The sequence below is a fragment of the Parasteatoda tepidariorum genome, chromosome 3 (genome assembly GCF_043381705.1).
Source record: "Parasteatoda tepidariorum isolate YZ-2023 chromosome 3, CAS_Ptep_4.0, whole genome shotgun sequence".
In the NCBI taxonomy this organism is placed as follows: Eukaryota; Metazoa; Arthropoda; class Arachnida; order Araneae; family Theridiidae; genus Parasteatoda; species Parasteatoda tepidariorum.
Window position 1 is genome coordinate 89,498,139 of NC_092206.1, and position 21,508 is coordinate 89,519,646.

General features: G+C 29.1%; 2 protein-coding genes across 7 annotated transcripts in view; one reads left to right on the plus strand and one right to left on the minus strand.

Annotated features, from left to right (window-relative positions):
• The first annotated feature begins 42 nt into the window (after positions 1-42).
• LOC107440304 (zinc finger protein 271-like) lies at positions 43-4,325 on the plus strand. Its single transcript, XM_016053196.3, has one exon. The coding sequence runs from the start codon at positions 1,180-1,182 to the stop codon at positions 2,245-2,247; it is 1,068 nt and encodes a 355-aa protein (XP_015908682.1). The 5' UTR covers positions 43-1,179; the 3' UTR covers positions 2,248-4,325.
• A 7,770-nt stretch (positions 4,326-12,095) lies between these two features.
• The window catches only part of LOC107440307 (serine/threonine-protein kinase Wnk), a 101,322-nt gene continuing 91,909 nt past the window's right edge, over positions 12,096-21,508 (minus strand). For all 6 annotated transcript variants that reach the window (XM_043050068.2, XM_071178948.1, XM_071178947.1 and 3 more), the window contains 2 exons: positions 18,674-18,750; positions 12,096-17,150 (listed from right to left, as the gene is read on the minus strand). In XM_043050068.2, coding sequence (XP_042906002.1) covers positions 16,553-17,150; positions 18,674-18,750 — 675 coding nt within the window. In that variant the 3' untranslated portion in view covers positions 12,096-16,552. The remainder of the gene's footprint in view (positions 17,151-18,673; positions 18,751-21,508) is intronic.

The following is a 21,508-nucleotide window of genomic DNA, read 5'->3' on the forward strand; positions in this document are numbered from 1 at the left end:
ATTTAAAGCATCGTCTCCAAAACTAATTAACAGAAATACTACTGAAGTTCATTTTAGAAACTTTAGTGAAGAAGAAGGTCCATTAGTTATATTAACATCAACTTTAACTTGGACCGTGTAGTACAAAATAAAACTGTTTCTGTTTACAAAATTCCTCTATGACAGAATTAAAAGCAAAGATATCTAAAATAAGTTTCTTGATTTATTATTTATTGTGTTATTGATTTTAAGTTGATCGACATAAATACGTTGTTTATACGCTAAGATATTTAAGAAGCTGTGCTGAAAAGGCTTTAAATAAAATGATTAACTGGAGTAAATGTCCAAAAGTTGATTTGTAAAGAAAAGCCTTGTTATAAATTGCACGAAGAAAAAATTAGTCTCAAATGAGGAAATTTTCATCAATAATATAAATTGGAATCATACTGTGTAATTAAAAAAATTTAATGATTCCTGCCCTCTAGTATAAGTAAAAAAATTATTACCTCATTTTGAAAAAAAAAAAAATCATACATTTTGTCTTGAAAGTTCACGGATAAAATCTACTTTCTGTTCTATTCTTGTAAGTAAAGTGAATTTATCCATACTGAGCATATATTAAAACATTCTTAGTTAACTATAATACCACTTATCATTTTAGACAGTGTTACTTGCAGAAAATCTTACTTAATTATCTATTTTTATGATTATTAAATTATTTTAATCTTAAATTTATCTTTGTGCCTGCTTCAAACTTTGCTATTGTGATCAGTAAAAAATTGTTAATCATGATGATAAATTCTAATAACATGTATTGCTTAAATTTTTTGTTTACACTGAATTGAAGCTGCATGTGGACGAACAAAAAAAAAAAAATATGTGCATCGTAAGATTGGCTTTTCCTTCCATGATTCTTAATATTGATTATGTATGATTATATCCAGCATTTATGTCTAATGCATCTTAATAATAATAACTGAATCAGGTTCAGTCGAAAGAATTACTTGAGATTGTGTGCTGTTTTAATGATGTCTTTTGAATATGAATAACAATTTAAATATTTCTGTAGCTTTTGATATTCTACAGAAAGAAGCTCTTGTAAAGTTGGATAGGTCTTCTGATCAAGCATTACTAGCTCAGATAAACATCACATGTTAGAGTTATATAATAAGAGTTAGAGTTATATCTAAAGGTGATACGATGAATTTTTCAACAAAGAGTGACCTACCTGATGAGAAGACTTATTCTTGTAGTGTATGTAATCAGAGTTTTTCCAAGAAGCACCATCTAACTGTTCACAGAAGTGTTCATAATGGTTCTTATTCTTGTACTGTGTGTAATGTGAGGTTTTCAAAAGAGCGTACTCTTGCCAACCACCATCGTATTCATACGGGTGAGAAACCTTTTTCTTGTAGCGTGTGTAGTAAGAGCTTTTCTCAGAAAAAGTATCTAGTCAAACACTTTCATATTCACAGTAGTGAGAAACCTTATTCTTGTACTTTATGTGATAAAAGTTTTTCACAAAAGAGTGCTCTAACTAAACATAACAATGTTCACAATACTGAGAAATCTTATTCTTGTTGCATATGTAATAAAAGTTTTTTACATAGAAGTAATCTCATTGAACACAGTCGTGTTCATACTGGAGAAAAACCTTATTCCTGTAGTGTCTGCAATAAGAATTTTTCCCTTAAAAGTAGTCTAACTAAACACAGTTATGTTCATACTGGTGAAAAGCCTTATTCTTGTAGTGTATGCAATAAGAGTTTTTCTCTGAAGAGTAATCTTAATAAGCACAATCTTGTTCATACTGGTGACAAACCTTATTCTTGTAGCATATGTAATAAGAGTTTTTCACACATTGGAAATCTAACTGCACATAGCCGTGTTCACACTGGGGAAAAACCTTATTCTTGTAGTATATGTAACAAGAGATTTTCATTCCTTGGAAATCTAACTTCACATAACTGGACTCATTCTGGTGAAAAACCTTATTCTTGTAATGTATGTAATCAGAGTTTTTCTGCTAAAAAAATCTTAACTGATCATGTTCGTGTTCATACTGGTGAAAAACCTTATTCTTGTAGTGTATGTAATAAGAGTTTTGCACAGAGGAGTACTCTAACGAAACACAGCTACATTCATAATGGTGAAAAACCTTATTCTTGTAGTATATGTAATAAGAGTTTTTTACAGAAAAGTGATTTGACTAAACACAGCTATGTTCATGAGAAGCCATATTCTTGTAGTACAGTCAACCCTGCTTAAAGGAATACCATCAATTCCAGCCATTCTAAGAAGTGGGTTATTCAATTGATCAATCTTAAGTTTTACTTTGATGTATATTCTTTTGTATATTCTTTTGAAGAAATACTCATGTAATGATCAATAAGCTATTATAATTAGAGTTAATAGTGTTAGTATTATAAAGTAACATTTAATTTATAAAAATAAATTAATCATGGTGTATTGCTAAATAACGATGTTGCTGTAAATAATGTTGAAATAGGACATTTACAGACAAGCAGGTTGACATTCTTTGCTAAAATAACATTTAAATGTCAAGTATTTATTTACATGTTAAATGGTGTTGTAATATGTAAAAACATATTTAAGAAACAAAATTTGATATTTTTCAATTGTTTATTGGAAACATTAATTATTAGTCAAAAAAGGTTTCTATGAAATAATTTTGAATGGTTTAGTTGTTTTTAATTTGTAGCTTATAATATTATTTGACCTTTTGTTTCACATAAACAAAATAGGAATCAATTCAAACAACAACAACAAAAAAAGAAAACTTTTTTTGCTACTTTTTGGCAATGATTTGACTTTTGATTTTGGCAATAAAAAAATTAGCATTTTTAGCTAAAACTTGCGACAAAAAAAAAAATTTTTTTTTATATTCAGAAACCAAAAAGCCTAACTCAAAACCTTACAACAAACTTAGAAAATAATCAATCTTGTAATTTATGGTTACAGTAGCTGATGACGTTCGAAGTGAATAAACATAGTATCTATTTCATTTTATTTTATAACCGTCGTTGAACAACCGACCCAAATTTCTTTGGATTTATGACTACGAATGTTTAACTCCGTAGCCTTGTAATTTTAAACCCAATCCAGAAGACAAGTGAACTCCTGGATCAAGAAATCGCCTTTGTGGAGGACTCTTTGATGGAACATTTTGCGTTACATGGAGAGGAAGACCACGAGAACCTCCCACGGTTTGCCTGATGGCAAGGGGTCTCTAACCCATGATCTGTCTACCATTGAGTATATTTTACGTCAGCACTGTTATCGGTGCAAGCCGGATGCAGAATTCGTATCGGCCAGCTATCGCTGGGATTCGAGCACAGTTCACCTCATTGGAATGCAAAGGCTCTATCCTCTGAGCCACCATGGCTCGGTAACATCTGTTATAATCATTTCTTGTAAAAATTCAGCTGTAATATGGTTACAATTTCTTAAATGAATTAAAATCAGACCTTTAATTTGTACCAATACCCTTTCTTCAAAAGATTCTTGTTTTAATTTTCTTTAAAAATCTAACGATTATTTGTAGTTCTGTGTGCGAAAAAAGGGAACACCCTGTTAAACTTTTGATCTAATGATCTGATTTTTCAGTATTAAGACTTAATTTTAATTATTCTAAATGCATAAAAATCTAATCAGAATATTTCTAATCTAGAATCTAATACATAATATTATTCAAAATATTTCTTCCACTGTACAACAATACTAGGTAGGTTGGTTATAGTTTGTTTTAAAAATTTAACTTTATGCATAAATGCATTTCATATACGAATATGATATGTAATGGCTATATGACTAATGTCACTCTATTATGAATTATATTACATTGCTTGGGTGCTGTTAGTGTGGGGAGAAAGTGAAAATATGTTCCCTTAAATAATCAGTATTTGAGACAAATAAAGAGAAGTTTCATTGTATTAATCATCTATATAAATTCATCTGAAAATAAGTAACGCATAAAAATAATTCATCTTTTTAAAGATCTTTAGCAGATTAACAATTACTATTATTATTTTATCATGTGTGTATTTTAAAGAATAATAGTGACTATGCATTTTAATTTTGTCCATTCCTTCGATAACCCTGTTTCATTGTGAATTTTTCAGTTTTTTCCAATTCTTGTGTAAAATATCACTTCTGTTTGTAATTAGTGTACTTGTGTAGGATGAAGTCTGTTTGTTAAACTATCCTCTAGTATAATTCTGTCGTCTTACTCAATTTTGCTCATGCAATATTATAAAATTTGTCCATGAATTTAGAACAAAATTTTTTGTTGCTTGCTTAATAAAAAATGTTGTGTGCGGTGAAAATATTGTCTAGAATTTTATTGACTGTTAAACAATATCGAAAGGAATATTTCGAAAGGAATAATGTCGTAAGAAACCGAAAATAAGAACATTTTAAATTCTAATTATAGAACAGTCGCAGTCGAGATTTATTATATTGAATAAGTCACGTTATAGTCCCTATTAACATTAGTAGAAAATGTTTAGTTGATGCTGTACGTTTGAAGTGTAGGACTGTAGTCAAGGGAGGGGAGATATGGACTATTTTTCCCGGGGTCAAGGACTGCTGTGGACCGAGAAAAATATTTGTACAAAAAATTTAGTGTTTTTTGAAAGAAAATTACTGAGTTTTTTTTTTCTACATAAGAACTACAGTTTTGAATAAAGGATCTTTAAAAATTTGCCAAAATATAAAAATAAAACTTTAAATGCTCAGCCCTCAATGTTCTGGGACCCATATAACTTGTGTTCAGCCTTGTTCAGCGAACTCAAACACGTTGAAAAAAATTATTATGCTAATTTTATTGTGTTGCATTTAGTTTTTTGTTTTAGAGTATATCACAGTTTATATAGTTTTTTGAGTATATCACAGTTAAGACTTTTCAAATAATCTTTTTTATTTCTCATGGCAGATTACAAAGACAACTTTAGACAAAACAAGAAAAAAGCAATAACAAAACTGCAGTGAATAAAAGAAAATCAGCCTACACAGTATAATTTATATTTAGCCTCCCAAAGAGCTCGAGTACATGTGTCTTCAGCTAATTCATTTCCCAAACCATTGTGCTGGTAAATAAAGTACAGTTACCATTCCCACATCTATGTCTATAAAGTTGCGAATTGGGTTTGAAAAAATGTTTATCCGATGCAGATATTTTAATAGACTGAAGCAAGACGAAAGGCAGATTATTTGAAATAATCTTCAATCAAATAAATGAGTTTTTCTTTACCATCGTGTCGCCAACTACAACATTATTAAAAAATTATTCTGCTCGAATTTTAATGTGGTTTTAGAATTAGGAATGCTACACTTATTTCTGAAAGCAGCAGGCTTTAATTTTATTCCAAATTGGTGTTTCATAAGCAGTGGCGTAGTTTTGGGGACAAAACCCCTCGGAAATTACATATTACATCATTAAGGAGCTATTGTACGGTAAATAGGTTGCAGTTTTCAAGAAAAAAAAAATTTCATTTATGATTTTTTGTAATGGAGAGAAAAAATTGGAGAAAAAATAAGTTATTTATATATACATAAAACTTATTTTGTCGACTTTCACCGGTGAATGTCCGAAATATTTGTTATATCCGATTTTATATTAATTTATTCGTTGATATTATTATATTTATTCAATATTTTAATATCTGCTGAGGATAGATTAGGAGAAACATCGGTGTTAGGAGTACCGGTTAAATGCATGATGGGCATTGGCACTGGACCTTAAAAAAACATTGATGTAGGGTATACCGGGCAGTGTCACTTAACTAGATATTTCGCACATTTACCAAAGCGACTATGTGATTGTCAACATTCACCGGTTTAAGTCAACAACCACCAAATTTGGATCATTCATAGCAACATACATACATAATATACGAAGGACATAAACCCCGTCCAAACATACATTAAAACTATGCCACTGTTCATAAGTATAAAATACAAGGCAATAATAGGCCGGGATAGCATGGTTGACAGAGCACTGAACTCGTGAGAACGGGAGTTTAAATCCAGCCGTCAAAAGACCTCGTACAGTGACTGGTGCACACTAAATCTGTTGGGTCACTAAGACCTCCATGTTCCCATAAAAAATTATACATCTGAGGGTACTGAATTGGAGATTAATTATTCTCTGTTTCAGGTCAAAATTACGAACTGTGGATGTAAGAATGGATCCGCCGAATTCTTTGCCATAGATGGCGCCACTGGAAAAACAAGAACAATCGCACCTATTGCCTTAATGGCCTACGACAACAACATGAACAAATAATATCAGTGCATTGCAATCCACTTAATAGTATTTATAATGATAAAATTAGACACCTAAAATTTAACTGTCCCGCAGTGGACTGATCGATAAGACACGGTTCCCAGCAGATCACCGAAGTCAAGCATCACTGACTGCGGTCAGTGTGTGGGTGGGTGACCACTTGGATCAGTCTGCGTAGGGACCGAGGGTGTGCGGTATTGGTCCTCGTTAAACTGTGCTACCGTAAAGTGCTCGACTTCGCGCGCAGGTCGTCGGGCTACCGAAGCGGGGGTGCCATCCCCTCCGCAGAGGATCAAAATTGTGATGGCATGTCTTCGGATCATCCTCCGGGATGTTTCCCAGACCGTCGCCAATAGCCCATTGTGCAGCTCTAGTGCGACGTAAATTAGCAACAACAATAAAATTTAACTGCAATTCAGTCACAGAGTTTTATTTTTATAAAGTTACGAGAGTGTAATAAAATTAAATTTCATTAAAAACGTTTAAAAATCATAAATGGTAAAATTTTTATTAACACCTGTACGCTTTTCGGTAATTTATATTCAATTTGCACGTACTATAACAAATCTAGTTTTTAAAATATGCAAGCTTCAACTATTAATATATATACTTATATAAATATTTATTGGACGGTGACTAATCCTATTTTATTAGATAAATAGTAAATAGTCAGATTTGAAAAATTTTGTAAATACTAAAACTTTACAGTTGTGTTTTTGTTAATGATATTTTGTAATTTTAGGTTGATATTGATGATCGTTAATTTCTGTTTTAAGCCAACCTATAAGGGCTCTGAATTTGAAAAGGGGAAAAGTTAACCAGATTCACTTACTTTTGCTCAATAATAAATGATAATAAAAATAATATTTAAGTAGTTAATTCGAGAATATAAATTAAGAAAACGAAAGCTTAATATAAAGAGGAAATAATATACCAATACTTATTCTAGAACTAACTCACTACTAAATAAATGATAAATAGTAATAGTAGCCTAGAACGCCCGGAGACTGAGTGGTTGAGTGCCACAGGTCCTGAGTACGTTCCTCGGACCTGGCACGGTTGACTCAGCCTTTCATCCCTTCAGTGGGTCGATAAAATGAGTATGGGGACTAAACACTAAGGTATTTCGCTCTCGGCTGACGGCCCAATCGGAACATCTGCTCCTGAACCTCAGGTCTAGAAAACTGAGATTGGCCCTTTATGGGCAATTTACTTTAGTTTAGAAAATAGTAGCCAATTATATTGTGATAGTAACCTAGGTTACTATCACAATATAATAGGTGCTATTATATAGCTATGGTAGTGAAACCTAGACTTTTACACGTTGCCACAGTGGAAAATTATTGATAATTAAATTTATCATTTAAATAGAAAGAAAAAAAATTTCGATTTATGAAAATGAAACGCTTAACATAACCTGGCAAATTAATAAAAAATTAACGAAAATATTTGGCAGAGAAAAGTCTTGGAATGTAGTGAATTCAAGACCCAAAAAGAAAGGGTTTTAAACGTTAACAAAAAATCTAACCACAATGAAAATAACTAGGTGGAAAACTATATCTATAAGAACAGGAATGTTAGAAACAACATTGTTCAGTAAAAGCCCATTGTGGGCTGTAGCGCTTTTAAAGAAAATAGATGTCTAAATATTTACATATATTTAAATACGAGCAGTTTGTTAGCAAAAATATTAATGATTTACATCTTTTATGTTCAAACAAAATAATAAGTTAAATGAAAAGGGAAATAGTACAGATTTATTTATTTATTTATTTTATTCTCAAGATAGTTTGCTATGACGGTCGTTGCGCAATCAATCTTCCAATCAAAAGCGAAAGAAATTAATTCAATGATTTTTTAGAAAATTATAAACTACTGTTTACTGTTACACATTCTCGAAAAGCATCAATTTTCTCTTTTTTCAGAGTCAGAAGGTTAAATTTCTTTGGGCATCGTTTAAAAGTCACAATAAAAATTGAAAAGTGCGAAATTTTTTTCGCAAACCAATCTTTTAACCAGAGATTACCATTTTCTGTTTCCAAATATGCAAACTTTTCAATAATTAGGGACGGAAAAACAATGTCCTTATACTTTTTACCAATATCATTAGGATTTAAAAAATCAAAAAGTAAATTTAAACAGGTGTATATTTGAAAATTTTATGTTTACCCAAACAAATAATTTAATTTCATTCCAATTATTACTTCAAAATTTTGTCCACGATTTCGTATATAAAATTTCTAGGATTGGCGTGTCCTTACTTTTTTTCGTGTAGTGTATATTCTATTCATCATTGATAGAAGGGAAAGTCCAGCAGACGTTGAGTTTCAGTTTGTTCGATATTATTTTCTATTGCCGAAGCCTCCATACTGCCCTTGTACTCTAGTATTTCTTTTGCTAAATCCGGGTGAAACATTTCAAAATAAATCCAGTTTCCTTTTACCGAATCTTGACTATCTTTGACCCTTAACAAAGTCCAGCTTTTGGAATCGACTGCCTCTTGCCAGTGCTCAACGGCGTATTGAATAGCGAACTTTTTCAAATCATCATCGTTGTGCATATCTGCCATGACAATGGCATCGAACACGACGTCACTGTTCATGTGCATCTTAAGATAATCACTGCATTTCTTTTTGAATTCCGGCATCAGAACCTTACTAGCGAACTTGTAAAGATTAAACACTTCGTCAAGATTATTAAAGCGTGGGTCAATATTGTTCAAAATGCTCTTCCCTATAATGTTCAAAGACCTGAAATCATCCGAATCAAACAGGTAAATCCTCGAAGCGCGGATTTCGACTAATAATTTTCTGAAGTACGCTGATTTTTCACTGAGAATCTTCCATAAGTGATGATCCGGATTCTCAATTATCAGCATTTCATCTTCATCCGGAGAATTGAGGTACATTCTGTAGGGCATGTGGAAATTTTCATGCGGATAATACTGGACTTCGCACTGCACGAGTAGCGTTTCAGAACAGAAAATGTCCGATGACAGCAACCTGTCTCTTCTCATGTACCTGCTGAGACCGAATGTTTTCGTGTTATCCGATGACTTTTTCCTTGAATTGATATTTTCTGAGAAATCTACTGAAAAAGATTGTGGAAATCTCGAACTTCTATCTGCGTCTAACAAAGTCAATGTAAAGTTCATATCGCATCCTTCATAGAACAGTTCTCTTTCTACAAACATCAACGAAATGTAGCCTTCATTTTCTTTACAGTTGCCATTCGGGTAACATAAGAAGCTTATAAGCCCGATAAAATCTCTGTGCAATTCGTTCTTTGAGTCAATAACCTCTTTCACCTTAGCAGCTTTTCCATATTCCGATTCCTTGACAAAATTTATTTTAGGAATTTCGTAGACTATAGACCATTCTTTTACAGTCCTGTAGTCCGGACCAAATTTATGTTTACTGATAAATTGATTATATTCTTCCATTATTAAACATGCGATCTTGGGAATGAGAAGTCACAAAACAAAACTTACTACTTTTTATTTCTTATTTTATCTTTTCCACTGATGCGATTAGAGTTTTCATCACTTGTATTATCTAATCGCGAGTTTCAACTGTGATAAGGCGTTACAGATGTCAAAAACAAGGATGCAAATGATTTTATCAAGTTTTTCTTACTTCTTTCAATTCAACACATATTTTTAGATTTCTAGTCAAAGATGAAATCAAAACTTAGTAATTAGATATTTAAAATAAATATTAGATGGCAGGAAAAATAATTAATCTCGCATCTCCTCATTTTTATCCCCACTACCTCATTTATTTATTTATTCTTTTTTCCCTGGAGGAGGAAAAGTTTTCCAACTGATGAGTGAGGTTTTAAATGCCCGAAACAAAATTGATGTGTTTCAGCCATCGATGTATGGAATCATGTTAATTAAAAAGATATTCTAGGTGGCAAGTATTCAAATTAAAGCAGTGCATGTTTTCAATAACATTTTTGCATTACATGGCGATCGAAAATGAATTAAATGATGATTAATTTAAGTTTACTTAATGACAACGGCGGAAATAACACCATCGCAACCTCCTTGGCTTAGGGGTGTGGGGGGCACACTATCCAGAAATAATACACTACATGACACAAAACAAAAAAACAATATATATATTTTTGCAATAGGGTCCAATTAGCATTGTTGGATTTATGGATTCTGTTGTTGTTGACGTATGCCATTTAGGCAGGGGGGTGCGATTGTTCTTGTTTTCCAGTGGCACCATCTATGATCAAGAATTCGACTTCTGCTACACCTATACGTCACACCCGCTTATAGGGCGGACCCATTCATCCACAGATCGTAATTTTGACCTGCATCAGAGAAAGATCAATCTCCAATTCAGTACCCCCAGAGGTATTGATTTGTTATGGGAACATGGAGGACATTGAGACTCGACATATTTAACGTGCATCAGTCACCATTTAGTGAGTCTTCGGCCGGCAAGGATCGAACCCACGACCACTTGGACATGGGCCCAGTGCCCTTCCAACCAGGCTATCCCGACCTATGGATTCTGTTTTAGAATAGAGTTATAAAAAACTACTAAATGTTTAAGTGAAGAAATAAATTATTTTAACTCGAATAAAAGACACACATTTTAAGAGTAAATCTTTAACATGAAAATGTATTTATGCAACAGTGCATTGCATTACTTTTCCAACTGTGTAATTGTGTCCTATGTTACGTACGATGAAAGAGAGCTTTTATTATAAGTTCTAGTATTTCAACAAGGAATACATCAGAACAAGTAAAAATTTCTCAAGTTAAAAGATGCAATATTTTAAAAGTAACAATTGGAACTGTATTTAATAAGACTTGCAGATGGGGAAAATAGTTATTAAAATATGTACTTTATAAATAAATTATTATTCCATTTCATTGAATAGTGAGTCTAAAAGTATGATATGTGTAATCTTGTTATAAGAGTAGTTTCAATTGTGAATTAGTATCTCCAATATACATAATTTGTAATTTCTAATATTATGCATTGTTAAAAATGTTAATTTAAAATATCAAAGTTCAGAGTATATTATAAATTTAATATTTAGAGCTGATTTGTTAATAATAAAATGTAATTATAAAAAAACACACTTAGATTTTTTTCAAGTCGGTTTTTTGAAAAAACCCATTGGAGTTTTTCAGTTTGGGTAAAATCATAACAACCCTGGCGTAGGCACAGAACTGTTGGAGTCCCCATTAATTGTATTTTTAAGCAAAATTGGCATGGGTGCAAGTTGGAAAAAAGGCCAAGACTGAAATACCTAACATACACAATACCCCCTCGACATATGTAAACTATCTAAGAAAGCTTTACCATAATACATCAAGTTTAAATACTGTACAAAAAATATTTATTCATCTGTCTTTTGAAAAAATAAATACAGGACATACGAAAGTAGACCAATAACGTAGACCTAAAAAATATTTTTAAGGACAGAAAATTTTTTTTCCGATTTCCGTCTTCGAGTCAGTCTTGTTTCGGTCTTACTTCCGTCCGCGGACATTTTCGAAAGACGGAAATCCGTCCTGGGGACGGAAGGCTTGCACCCATGATGTTTGGAAAAAAATTATTTTAAATTATAAATAACAAAAGTAAATTATGATTTATTAGTAAATTTGAGCTTGCATTTATTTCAATTTTTAACTCATATTTTTAAAACACATTTCTTAAGGAAAGACATAAATTTTTTTATTTTATTTGTAACATTTAAGGGGTCATGTGAGAGCCTCTCAGGCTTAATAATAAATGAGGCAGAGATATGCGGTCTCCTTCCCTCTTGTAATAAAATCACAAAATGATACAGCAAATGAAATTTTATTGAGCAAAACCCAACACAAAGGGAAATATGCGGTCAATTCAGATTTTACAATGTACACACAGTATATACATATAAGTTTTGATGGCATAAAAGTAGCACAATACTTGTTTTAGGAGGAAAAAAAAAACTTTTACAGATGTAAACTATCACAGAACCAGTTGTTTCAGACCCTTGTTAAGAATGCGTAAATTGCATTCTTAATATATTAACATAAGATTACTCTAATGATAAAGATAAAAAGCATTTTGAAGAATTGGCCAGACTTATTATTAAATTATAATTGGCCAAGCTTTATTTATTAAATTTTTCTCTCAAAATTACAGATTTGAAACTTTAATATTTTTTATTCCAGTGGGTTAGCCAAGCATGATTGGCCTGATAAATTGAAGAGTTATTACAGGCTAGAAAATAAATAATCTTAAATTATAATTATCATAGTCCTTTTTTTCTTTCAAAAATATTATTATAATAAATATATAAATATGCATTGTTTAAGTAACATTTATACTCTGTCAATAAAAAAAAAGCTATAAGCATGTATACAATAAGATAATATATCAGCTTTAAAGAAGCAAATAATACACATAAAAATATTTTTAAAAAAATACTAGGTAAGAGGTTGACTTTCTTCGAATGTCAAATGAACCTTTGCAGGGATGTCAACTTCTAAGAATCTTTCTCCGTAATCGAATAAACTCTGAACACAAATTTTAGGCAATTTCCGCAATGATCCTCCATTCAGATAACTGTTATTTACAGAAAATTCATCCTATAAATGCACGCAGGGAGTCTCTTGAATAAGTCCAGTATCACATTCACGTTTCTTTTGTTCTCTTTAATTTACTTTCTCTTTTTCAATTTAAGTATAATTCTATAAGTTTTTACAAATAAATTCCGTCAGAAAAAAAAAACTGATTATGGATATACTGATTGTATTTATTGATAACAATAAACACCGTGAATTGAGCTGTTTTCACTGACTATGCATAAAAAAAGGCAATAAAGACAATTTGATTGCCTTTATAGGCAATGATAATTTGGAAGGCGGATCTAACAGGTTAAGAGTTTTTTTGCAGAATAATTTGATGAAAATTATATATTTTAATGGAGAAAGAGAATGCACCCAAATTCAATCCGTTCTACTTTTTTTTAAAGAAATAGAATCTACAAATGGAATTTGCATTATAAAATTTAAACGACACAAAAGATAAGAATCAATGAAAAAATACACCAAAAGTAGAAATAATATAAACAGGTGAACATAGCTGCATCCCTGTTTTAAAGCATCTCAAACTCAGAAGAAATTAAGAAGTATGTTAAATATGAACGAAATTATTGATATATAATTTTTGATACATTTCTTGATATTTCTATAAACAATTAAATCCTATAAGTCACTCGAAGCATACTGTTTTTCAATGATACAAAACTTTATTTGGCGGAGAAGATTATTTTGTATATATATATATATTTTTTAAAAAAAAACTAAGAATAAAAAGAAAATGTATTGCTCTTCGTGAGAAGAAAGTATTATATTTCTCCCTCTGAATCCCTGCATACTTTCAAGTTAGAAAATTAGTTTTTTCATTTATTATTTTTTTATAAATAAAATTCATTTTATATTCAATCTTAGAAAGTTGCTTTTTGAAAAAAAATTTAAGATTTAAAAAAATCAGAAAAAATAATTTTATGAGAATAATTGGCAAATAAAACTGAAATAAATTCGCTATAATGTATTAAATAGTGTGTTCAACATAAAGTTGTTAATGAATAAATTTTTAAAAAAAATTATTAACGATAGTGTTCAGATCAATTTTACAAAAACTATAGCATCCAAGAAATAAGAGTTATGAAAGAAATTTATAAATTATTTTTAATCAATCAATTACATGTAAATTCAAAAAGGAAATATTTATTAATCTGAATTCAATTCAGTATTAGATGATATATAAGAAAAATACAAATGTTTGAAAGAAAAGCAGACAAAGGAAAATAACATAACAACTTATCTGTTAAAAAATAAAACAAGTAACAACAAAATTTAAACTATACAAAATCACTACTTTAATAATGACAGAAGAGAAAAAAACACGCTACTGAAAAAAATAAATAAAATAAAATTGTTTAGGGTAAAGTAACGTCACAATTTACACTATAAATAAATTTATTACAATCAACAAAAAATCAATAAATATAAATGCTAACAAAGTTATACATAGATTGGAATTCATGTACTTTTTTCTTAATTTCAGATATCAGTCCAAATAAATAATTTTTAACATTATTGAATGAGATGGTTTTAGAGCATAAAAGTTGCACATAGTCAAAAACATTTGCATAGGTTTAAACATAATATTTTATAATAGAAAATATTTTATTTATCACATGTTTAAGAATGTGGGACATTCAAATATAAAACCATTTAAAGTCACATATTATTACTTCTTTAAAAAGGATTTTAACAAGTGCACAAACATTTTTAAAGATTAAATTTGAGGACGTAAACAAGAAGTGCTACACAATTATTTATTTTTAAGTAAACAAAGAAGAAAAAAAAAGAAACTTAATATTATGACAGAACTTTAAAATTGAAAATAAACATAGCCACTTTTCTTAACACGAATGAAATTTTTCTAAAAAGCTGTTTTTTCCCCCTTTTAGTTACAATTCATTTATTTTATTTAAATAATATTCTTTTATGTGGAATAGAACCTTTATTATTATTAATGAATATGTATGCTTGTTATAAATTTAAAATAAAAAAAATTGGAAAAAAGAAAGAAAAACTAATTTTAACCTTGATTTAAATATAGGTCATATTTTATTGGTAAGTGTACGCAACTTGAACATAACAGTTCGTCTTCTGAGGTCACACATTGTATTTGCAATGGCTGCAATAAACGACTAAAATCATATCTTAATGCAGTTTCTTTAAAGTTCTTCATTAAGGAGAGGGATAACGTGCTTTATTAAAATTTCAGAAATCAAGTTGTGATTATAAAGAAAGAATTGGTTAATGACTTCTTCTCTTCTATTGAAGATAAAATGCCATTCTGCTTAAAATTTATCAATTATTAATAATTTTGCTAAAAATAGCTATTTTGTATTGTATGTTTAAAGGCAAATTTTAAAATGAGGTTAACTTATAGCAATTGTTTTAATCTAAGAGGCAATTAGTACTGTTAAAAAATTATTAAGAATTATTTAGACCATTTGAACCTTCTATGAATTGATTAATGATTAAAATTTTCAATGAAGAAAATGTTTGTAATTTAGATCATTACTTTTAAAGTAATTTTTCATCTCTGAGGAATGTAAAAAATATATTTATTAAAAACAATAAAATCTGGTAACCATCTTGAAACATCAAAATTCCTTAATATTTGAGAAACAAAGGAATATACAAAATGTCTAATACATCATAATGATACTTTTTAAAAAGTATTTTAAAAAATATTTGTTAAATTCTTATAGATTAAAAAATTAAAAGTATTTCAATTGTTTAAGAAGAACAGAATAAGTTGAATTTTTTAATAGAACAGAATAAGTGAATAAGTTCAATTGTTTAATAGAATAGAATAAGTTGCTCAACTAAAATCTGTTCAAATAGCTCTAAGAAGATTATCAATCTACTTTGAATGTTGATTGAGTACTAGGGCAGATTTTGCATTAAGGATACTTATCGGTTATTTTATTGCTAACATTTAATTTTTATTAGTTTTCTTGGCTATGGTTCAGTTATTATAAAATGTCTTTTTTGAAGTTTACATATTTAACAGACATTTGTAAACAAATTGACTATTTTGATGGGGTTTTTCTTTGTTGCCAGATGAATTTTTTTTTTTTTTTTTTTTTTTTTCAGAATGTAGCTGTAAAATGTACTTTTTTGTATTGGCAGTTAATTTGAATTTTTTTTTTTTTTGAAGTTTACATATTTAGTGAACATTTTTCTTATGACTAATCTAATGATTTTTTTTTTGTTGTTGTCAGATTCTAATAAATACAAATGCTAAGTTATATCTCTTTTAATCTGCTAACAAAACTTACTTCACAGAACAAAAAAAAAGAACACTTAAAGTGTTCTTGTAACGAATAAAATACAACAAAAATGTAGATATATCTTATTTAAATTTTATTTTTGATACGATATAACCGATAAGTAAATTTTAACAAGATAATTACGGATGAGTATAAAAACTGCATTAGTTTATAAGGCGGATAAAGAAGAAAATTGTGCCAATGTAATAATGCTCTATTTCACAAGATAAGATAGTTATGCAAAATTCTTCTCACTCAAGAATAACAAAGCTGAATTAACAATTTATAGTTTGGCCATATATATATATATATATATAAAGAAAAATACAATTAGCTATCACATTTTTATATCAACAATTGGAACACAGAGCTAATTCAAGGCTCTTTAACCGCTGGTCATGGAAGGGATGTACGGACAATATTATCTGAACTTTCTGAACAGGGTAATGCTACATTAAGTACCTGTGCATGTTCATGGTTCACAGGCTGAGGATTTATTGTTGATACTGATATAAGGGAGGGGGCTTGATAAAATTTCACATCATTATTGGAAGAAGCCATTGGAAGAGAAGATTGATCTATTTTAATAATTGTTGAATTCATAATGTTCCTATTGGGGCTCTCTTGAGAAACACCAGGCTTCGAACTGCTGGCGGGAATAGCTTTTAATGAGTCCGACTGATATCTAAGGTCATTCTGCAAACTGTTGTTATCAGAGATTGCATCATTGAAAGAATTGAAATTATTTTGCTTATTACTAATGAGATTAGAGGCTTGTGGTTCAATAGTTTGGTTCATGTTTTGATTGAGTGCAGAGCTAACGGATGGGCTCCCATCCCTGGAATGGTGAACATTTCTGTCTTGACTATATACAACTGGATTTTGAGAGTTTTTGATATGGTAACAACATTTGTGTGTCCGTAAATGATGCATTTTATAGGACTGAAGCTCTTGCTGGTGACGCCTGTATAATTCCTGACGCTCTTGTTCTTGCCTATAAACATAAAACAATACACACCTTTTTTAAACATAAGTATTTTTAGCATAAAAAACACATATCACTTTAATATTTGCTCCCAGATTTAATTTCTTTCAATTATGTTTTACACTGATTATGTTAACAGGGGAAAAAACAAATAACTGTTTTGTTTATTCTTAAAATTTTGATCCCAGCTTTGCTAATTTTTGTCTGAAACCCGTAATGATTATTATCTTATAGCACAATATGTATTGAAAAATATGGTAAAAAAATGCCTTGCTTTATTAAGTGGAAAATAATATACAAAGATTAAGAGATCCTTTAGATTTTTTTCCCTCAAAATATTAACTATGGAGTTATGAATTTATATTGTAAGAATTTTTAAATTTTTCCCCATTTTTTTTAACTGATTGAAACGTTGAAAATTAATATCAAGGCATACTACACTAAAACCAAGACATAGTTTTATAGTCAAGAAGAAAGCTATTAAATTATTTATCTAAAAATGTGTAGTATAATGACATTCTATTGCTACGATTTTGGGTGAAAAATTTACAGAAATTCTAAAATAATGCATACTATATCTTTTATTTCTAATCGAGAAATTTATTAATAAATTGATGCAATTTATTTATAAACATAATATTAAGAATATAAAGTAGCAATTATTAGTAAAAAAAACCTTAGTTTGTAAGTAAAAATAAAGAGGGTTATCAGAACTTTTTCTCCATCCATACCTATTAATAAGATATAACAATAATAATAGAAGTAGTCGTTTAAATTTAAAATACTCGGGGACTAACCTTCTTGTTCGCGATTGCTCACCAACCCCGATGATTGCTTCGCAATAATTGTTGTTTCTTAGCAGAAAACAGTTTTTCTAAATTATTCACTTAACATTTATGTACTAAAAGTAATGGTGTTTGCTTACGATTGAGTCTCCATTTCCCATGTCCAAATATTATTATTTATAAATATTTAGATCTATTGGTGAACCGAAGTAATTATTTTTTAAAATAACATTTACATTGTTCAAACAAATTTGATATGTTCACAATCGTAATTTAATATTTTTGCTTACCATACAGGTGGATATATTAAATATTTTTGCTTGCATCTCATTGTGCACGAAGCTGACGGTTAAGTTCTAAATCATTTAACATGTCTCTAACTGTAATTTATAACAGTATATCAATGTTTGGGAAATAACTTAAAATTAGGGACACAAAAATAGTTATAGAAAAACAATACATTTATGACTTTTGTTAATTTTATGTTGACAACAAACAAATATGGAATGAATGAGGAAAAACTGGATCCTACCACGTGAATTTCCGGTCGGTAAAAATGCACGAGTAAACAATGGAAGACATTACATTTTTATATATAATAAGACATATGCTGTTAAGATATAAAAACTTGAAAAACAACTGAAACAGAATTTCATACAATGAGTTATTAATTTAAGTGTCTTTATCTAAAACTTTCCCTCATCTCGCATTATTATTAAAACAACATTTTAATAAAAAATATCTTACCTTTCCAGAATTACTTTCAGATATTCGTCATTACATTCTAGAAATTCAATATTTTGGTTGTCTTCAATTGAAGGTTCCTAATGATAAATTGATGAGAATTAGAAACGATTGATGATAATAACTAATGAGATTAGGAACAGTTTCTTTTCAATTGTTATCACTTTTTTAAAGTAATTCAGAAACTTGAAAAACATGTTGAGAGAATCGCTATAGAAATAGTAAAAACACGATCCAAATTTTTGTTTTAAAAAATATTTTTAAAACTAGCTGTTACTGTTCAATTTTATTTAATGCTGGGAAAAAAATAATTCGTCTAAATAAATTTAATGGCAAAATTTACCAAAAAATTTCTAACATCTATAAATTTAAATACAGGAAAACTAGAAATTAATATTTATAAACATTTTAAGGAAATGATAAAAATATTTTGTGTTAGAACCATTTTTATACTTTGATATATTTTTAAATGAGCTGTTTAGCAACTATGATATGAGTGCTTGAAAAATATTGATAAATTTACAAATTCATACTAGTACAAGTTTCACACTTCTTGATTTTAGATTCTAATTAAAGAAATTAGTACTCAACTATGTCTTAGTTACATTCAAGGATGTAAATAACCAGTTTTTTTTATTCATTTTTAAATATCTACTGTTTTTTTCAAATATTTTTTATTGAGGGTTTTTAGCGCTTAATTGGATTTTTTCAAAAGTTAATTGTTTTTTCCTCCATCATTTTTACTTTTTATGGTCGTAGAGAAAGTCTTACTGCATTAATAAATACCATTAATTTAAATTGTGTTAAATTAGTTATATTAAAAAAAAATTATTAGTAACTGCATATAACAAGGCTTGCAAGTATGTAAAAATATTATTTAAAATATATTTTAATAAATAATGCGCTTATTTCACTGAATTATTCTAAAAATATTATACATTGTATCTTGCTATAACAAATTTCAATTATATTGTGAATCATTTATATGTATAACATTATATTGTATTATATATATTGAATCTAATTATACGAATTTTCCAAAAGGTTAATTAGAAATTTTAAAGCTCAGTAGAATATAAAAGTAAAGGAAGTATGTGTAAATATGAATAGTTAAGTTACGTCGTATACGTTTATCTGTAATTCTTGTTTTATTTCTAATTTGCACATTTTCAAATTTATTAAAATGTCATTTAAGTATGAAGTTTGTAATTTATACTATTGTATACTTAATATCTAGAGATGATTTGTTAGTAATAAAATATAATTACAGTGTTTTCACTACAGCGCGAGAATCTCGCATATTTTTTTCTTTTCTCGCAATAAAAAATGATTAACGCGAGAAGTTCGCTCACTCTATTAATCAATTTCAAAATGCGCGAATTTTGGAAAAAATTTCGCCTTTTGCCATTTTGAATAAAATCCGTTTCACTTTTCTTCCTTGATTTTTCATTATTTTGAACATCAGTCCTTGTTATCTAGCTTCCCTATTTACCAGTATTATTCAGNCCGGTGCAAACAGCAGAACACCGCCCTCCAGAACTACAGAACCCCTTTCAGAACACATTTCTCTGCAACCATGTTTTCACCGTAGGTAAGGTTTCTTCATGTAAGACGATTACATTTTGAGTGCATGAATGTAAAATGGACTAATACCTTCTTGTTAAGGCGACATCTTCTACTCCGTAACGGACAAATGAAAATGGAACAAATGTCGGTAGAAACAGTCAAAACGAAACAAATGCGGATATTTTTCAGGCAAATAAATATAATAGCTGATGAAAAGGTAGATATAGAACGTTTTCCATATGATGATGCATCAAAAATATTCAATTAGAAGATGTTAAAAATGTATTATAATTAAAGAAATAATTTTTTCCATGTCTATTCGTGTTTTTTTAATTTTAAGAAATCTCACTTAACTTTTTGAAATCTCACCCTGTTTTTGAGAAAGGGTGAGAAATTCTCTCCCATTTTTTTTTTCTGTAATGAAAACACTGAATTATGAAGTAAACTCAGTTGAGATTTACAAAGGGATTTTTCTGAAATTCCCACCCAGGTTTTTTCGGATAATGTAAAATCATAACAACCCTGTTTCTACCCAAACTATTGCCACACCAATTTTTTTTTTGGGGTACTACTAAGAAATTTCAATTAGGACACAGTTTTACAAAGTATTTTAAAACAGACGATGTATGAAAATCTGTATAATGTTAATTCTAAAAAAATGATTCTATAACATTAATAGCATTGCTTAATTTTTTCAATTAAAATAAAGATGGATTGACTTAAGACCGATGTCTTCAAGAAAAAACAAACACAAGCCTTACTTTAATTTTTTTTTTAAATTTAAAACCTACTTAAGATTTATAAGTTTAAAAACAATAATAAAACTGTAAGAAAATATTTTAGTTACGTGCATTAAAAATAAAAAACGAACATAAAAACGAGCGAAACGAACTAAAGACATTTTAACTTCAGTAAAACATTTGCTGAAAAAAATGTGCTTTTGAAACATCCTTAGACTTTTCAATTATTTATTTAAAATAATAAAGCTGGTCAAATTCTATACTTAATAAATGTAAGTTTTGTCTTATTTATTTATTATTATTTTCTTTTTCGAAAATAAAATCGACTAAAGATTAGAAAGGTTTAAAAGTAATACTAACTACCTAACAAATTATTAACCGAACACGTATTAAAAGAGTTTTTAAGAAATTTTTTTAAAAAAATACTAAAATTTAATAGCATTGTTAAAAAGCATCAAAACATTGCTTAACTTTTTATTTAATTACTTATTATTTTAATAAAAAATAAATTATTATTAAGCTCATTTTCTAT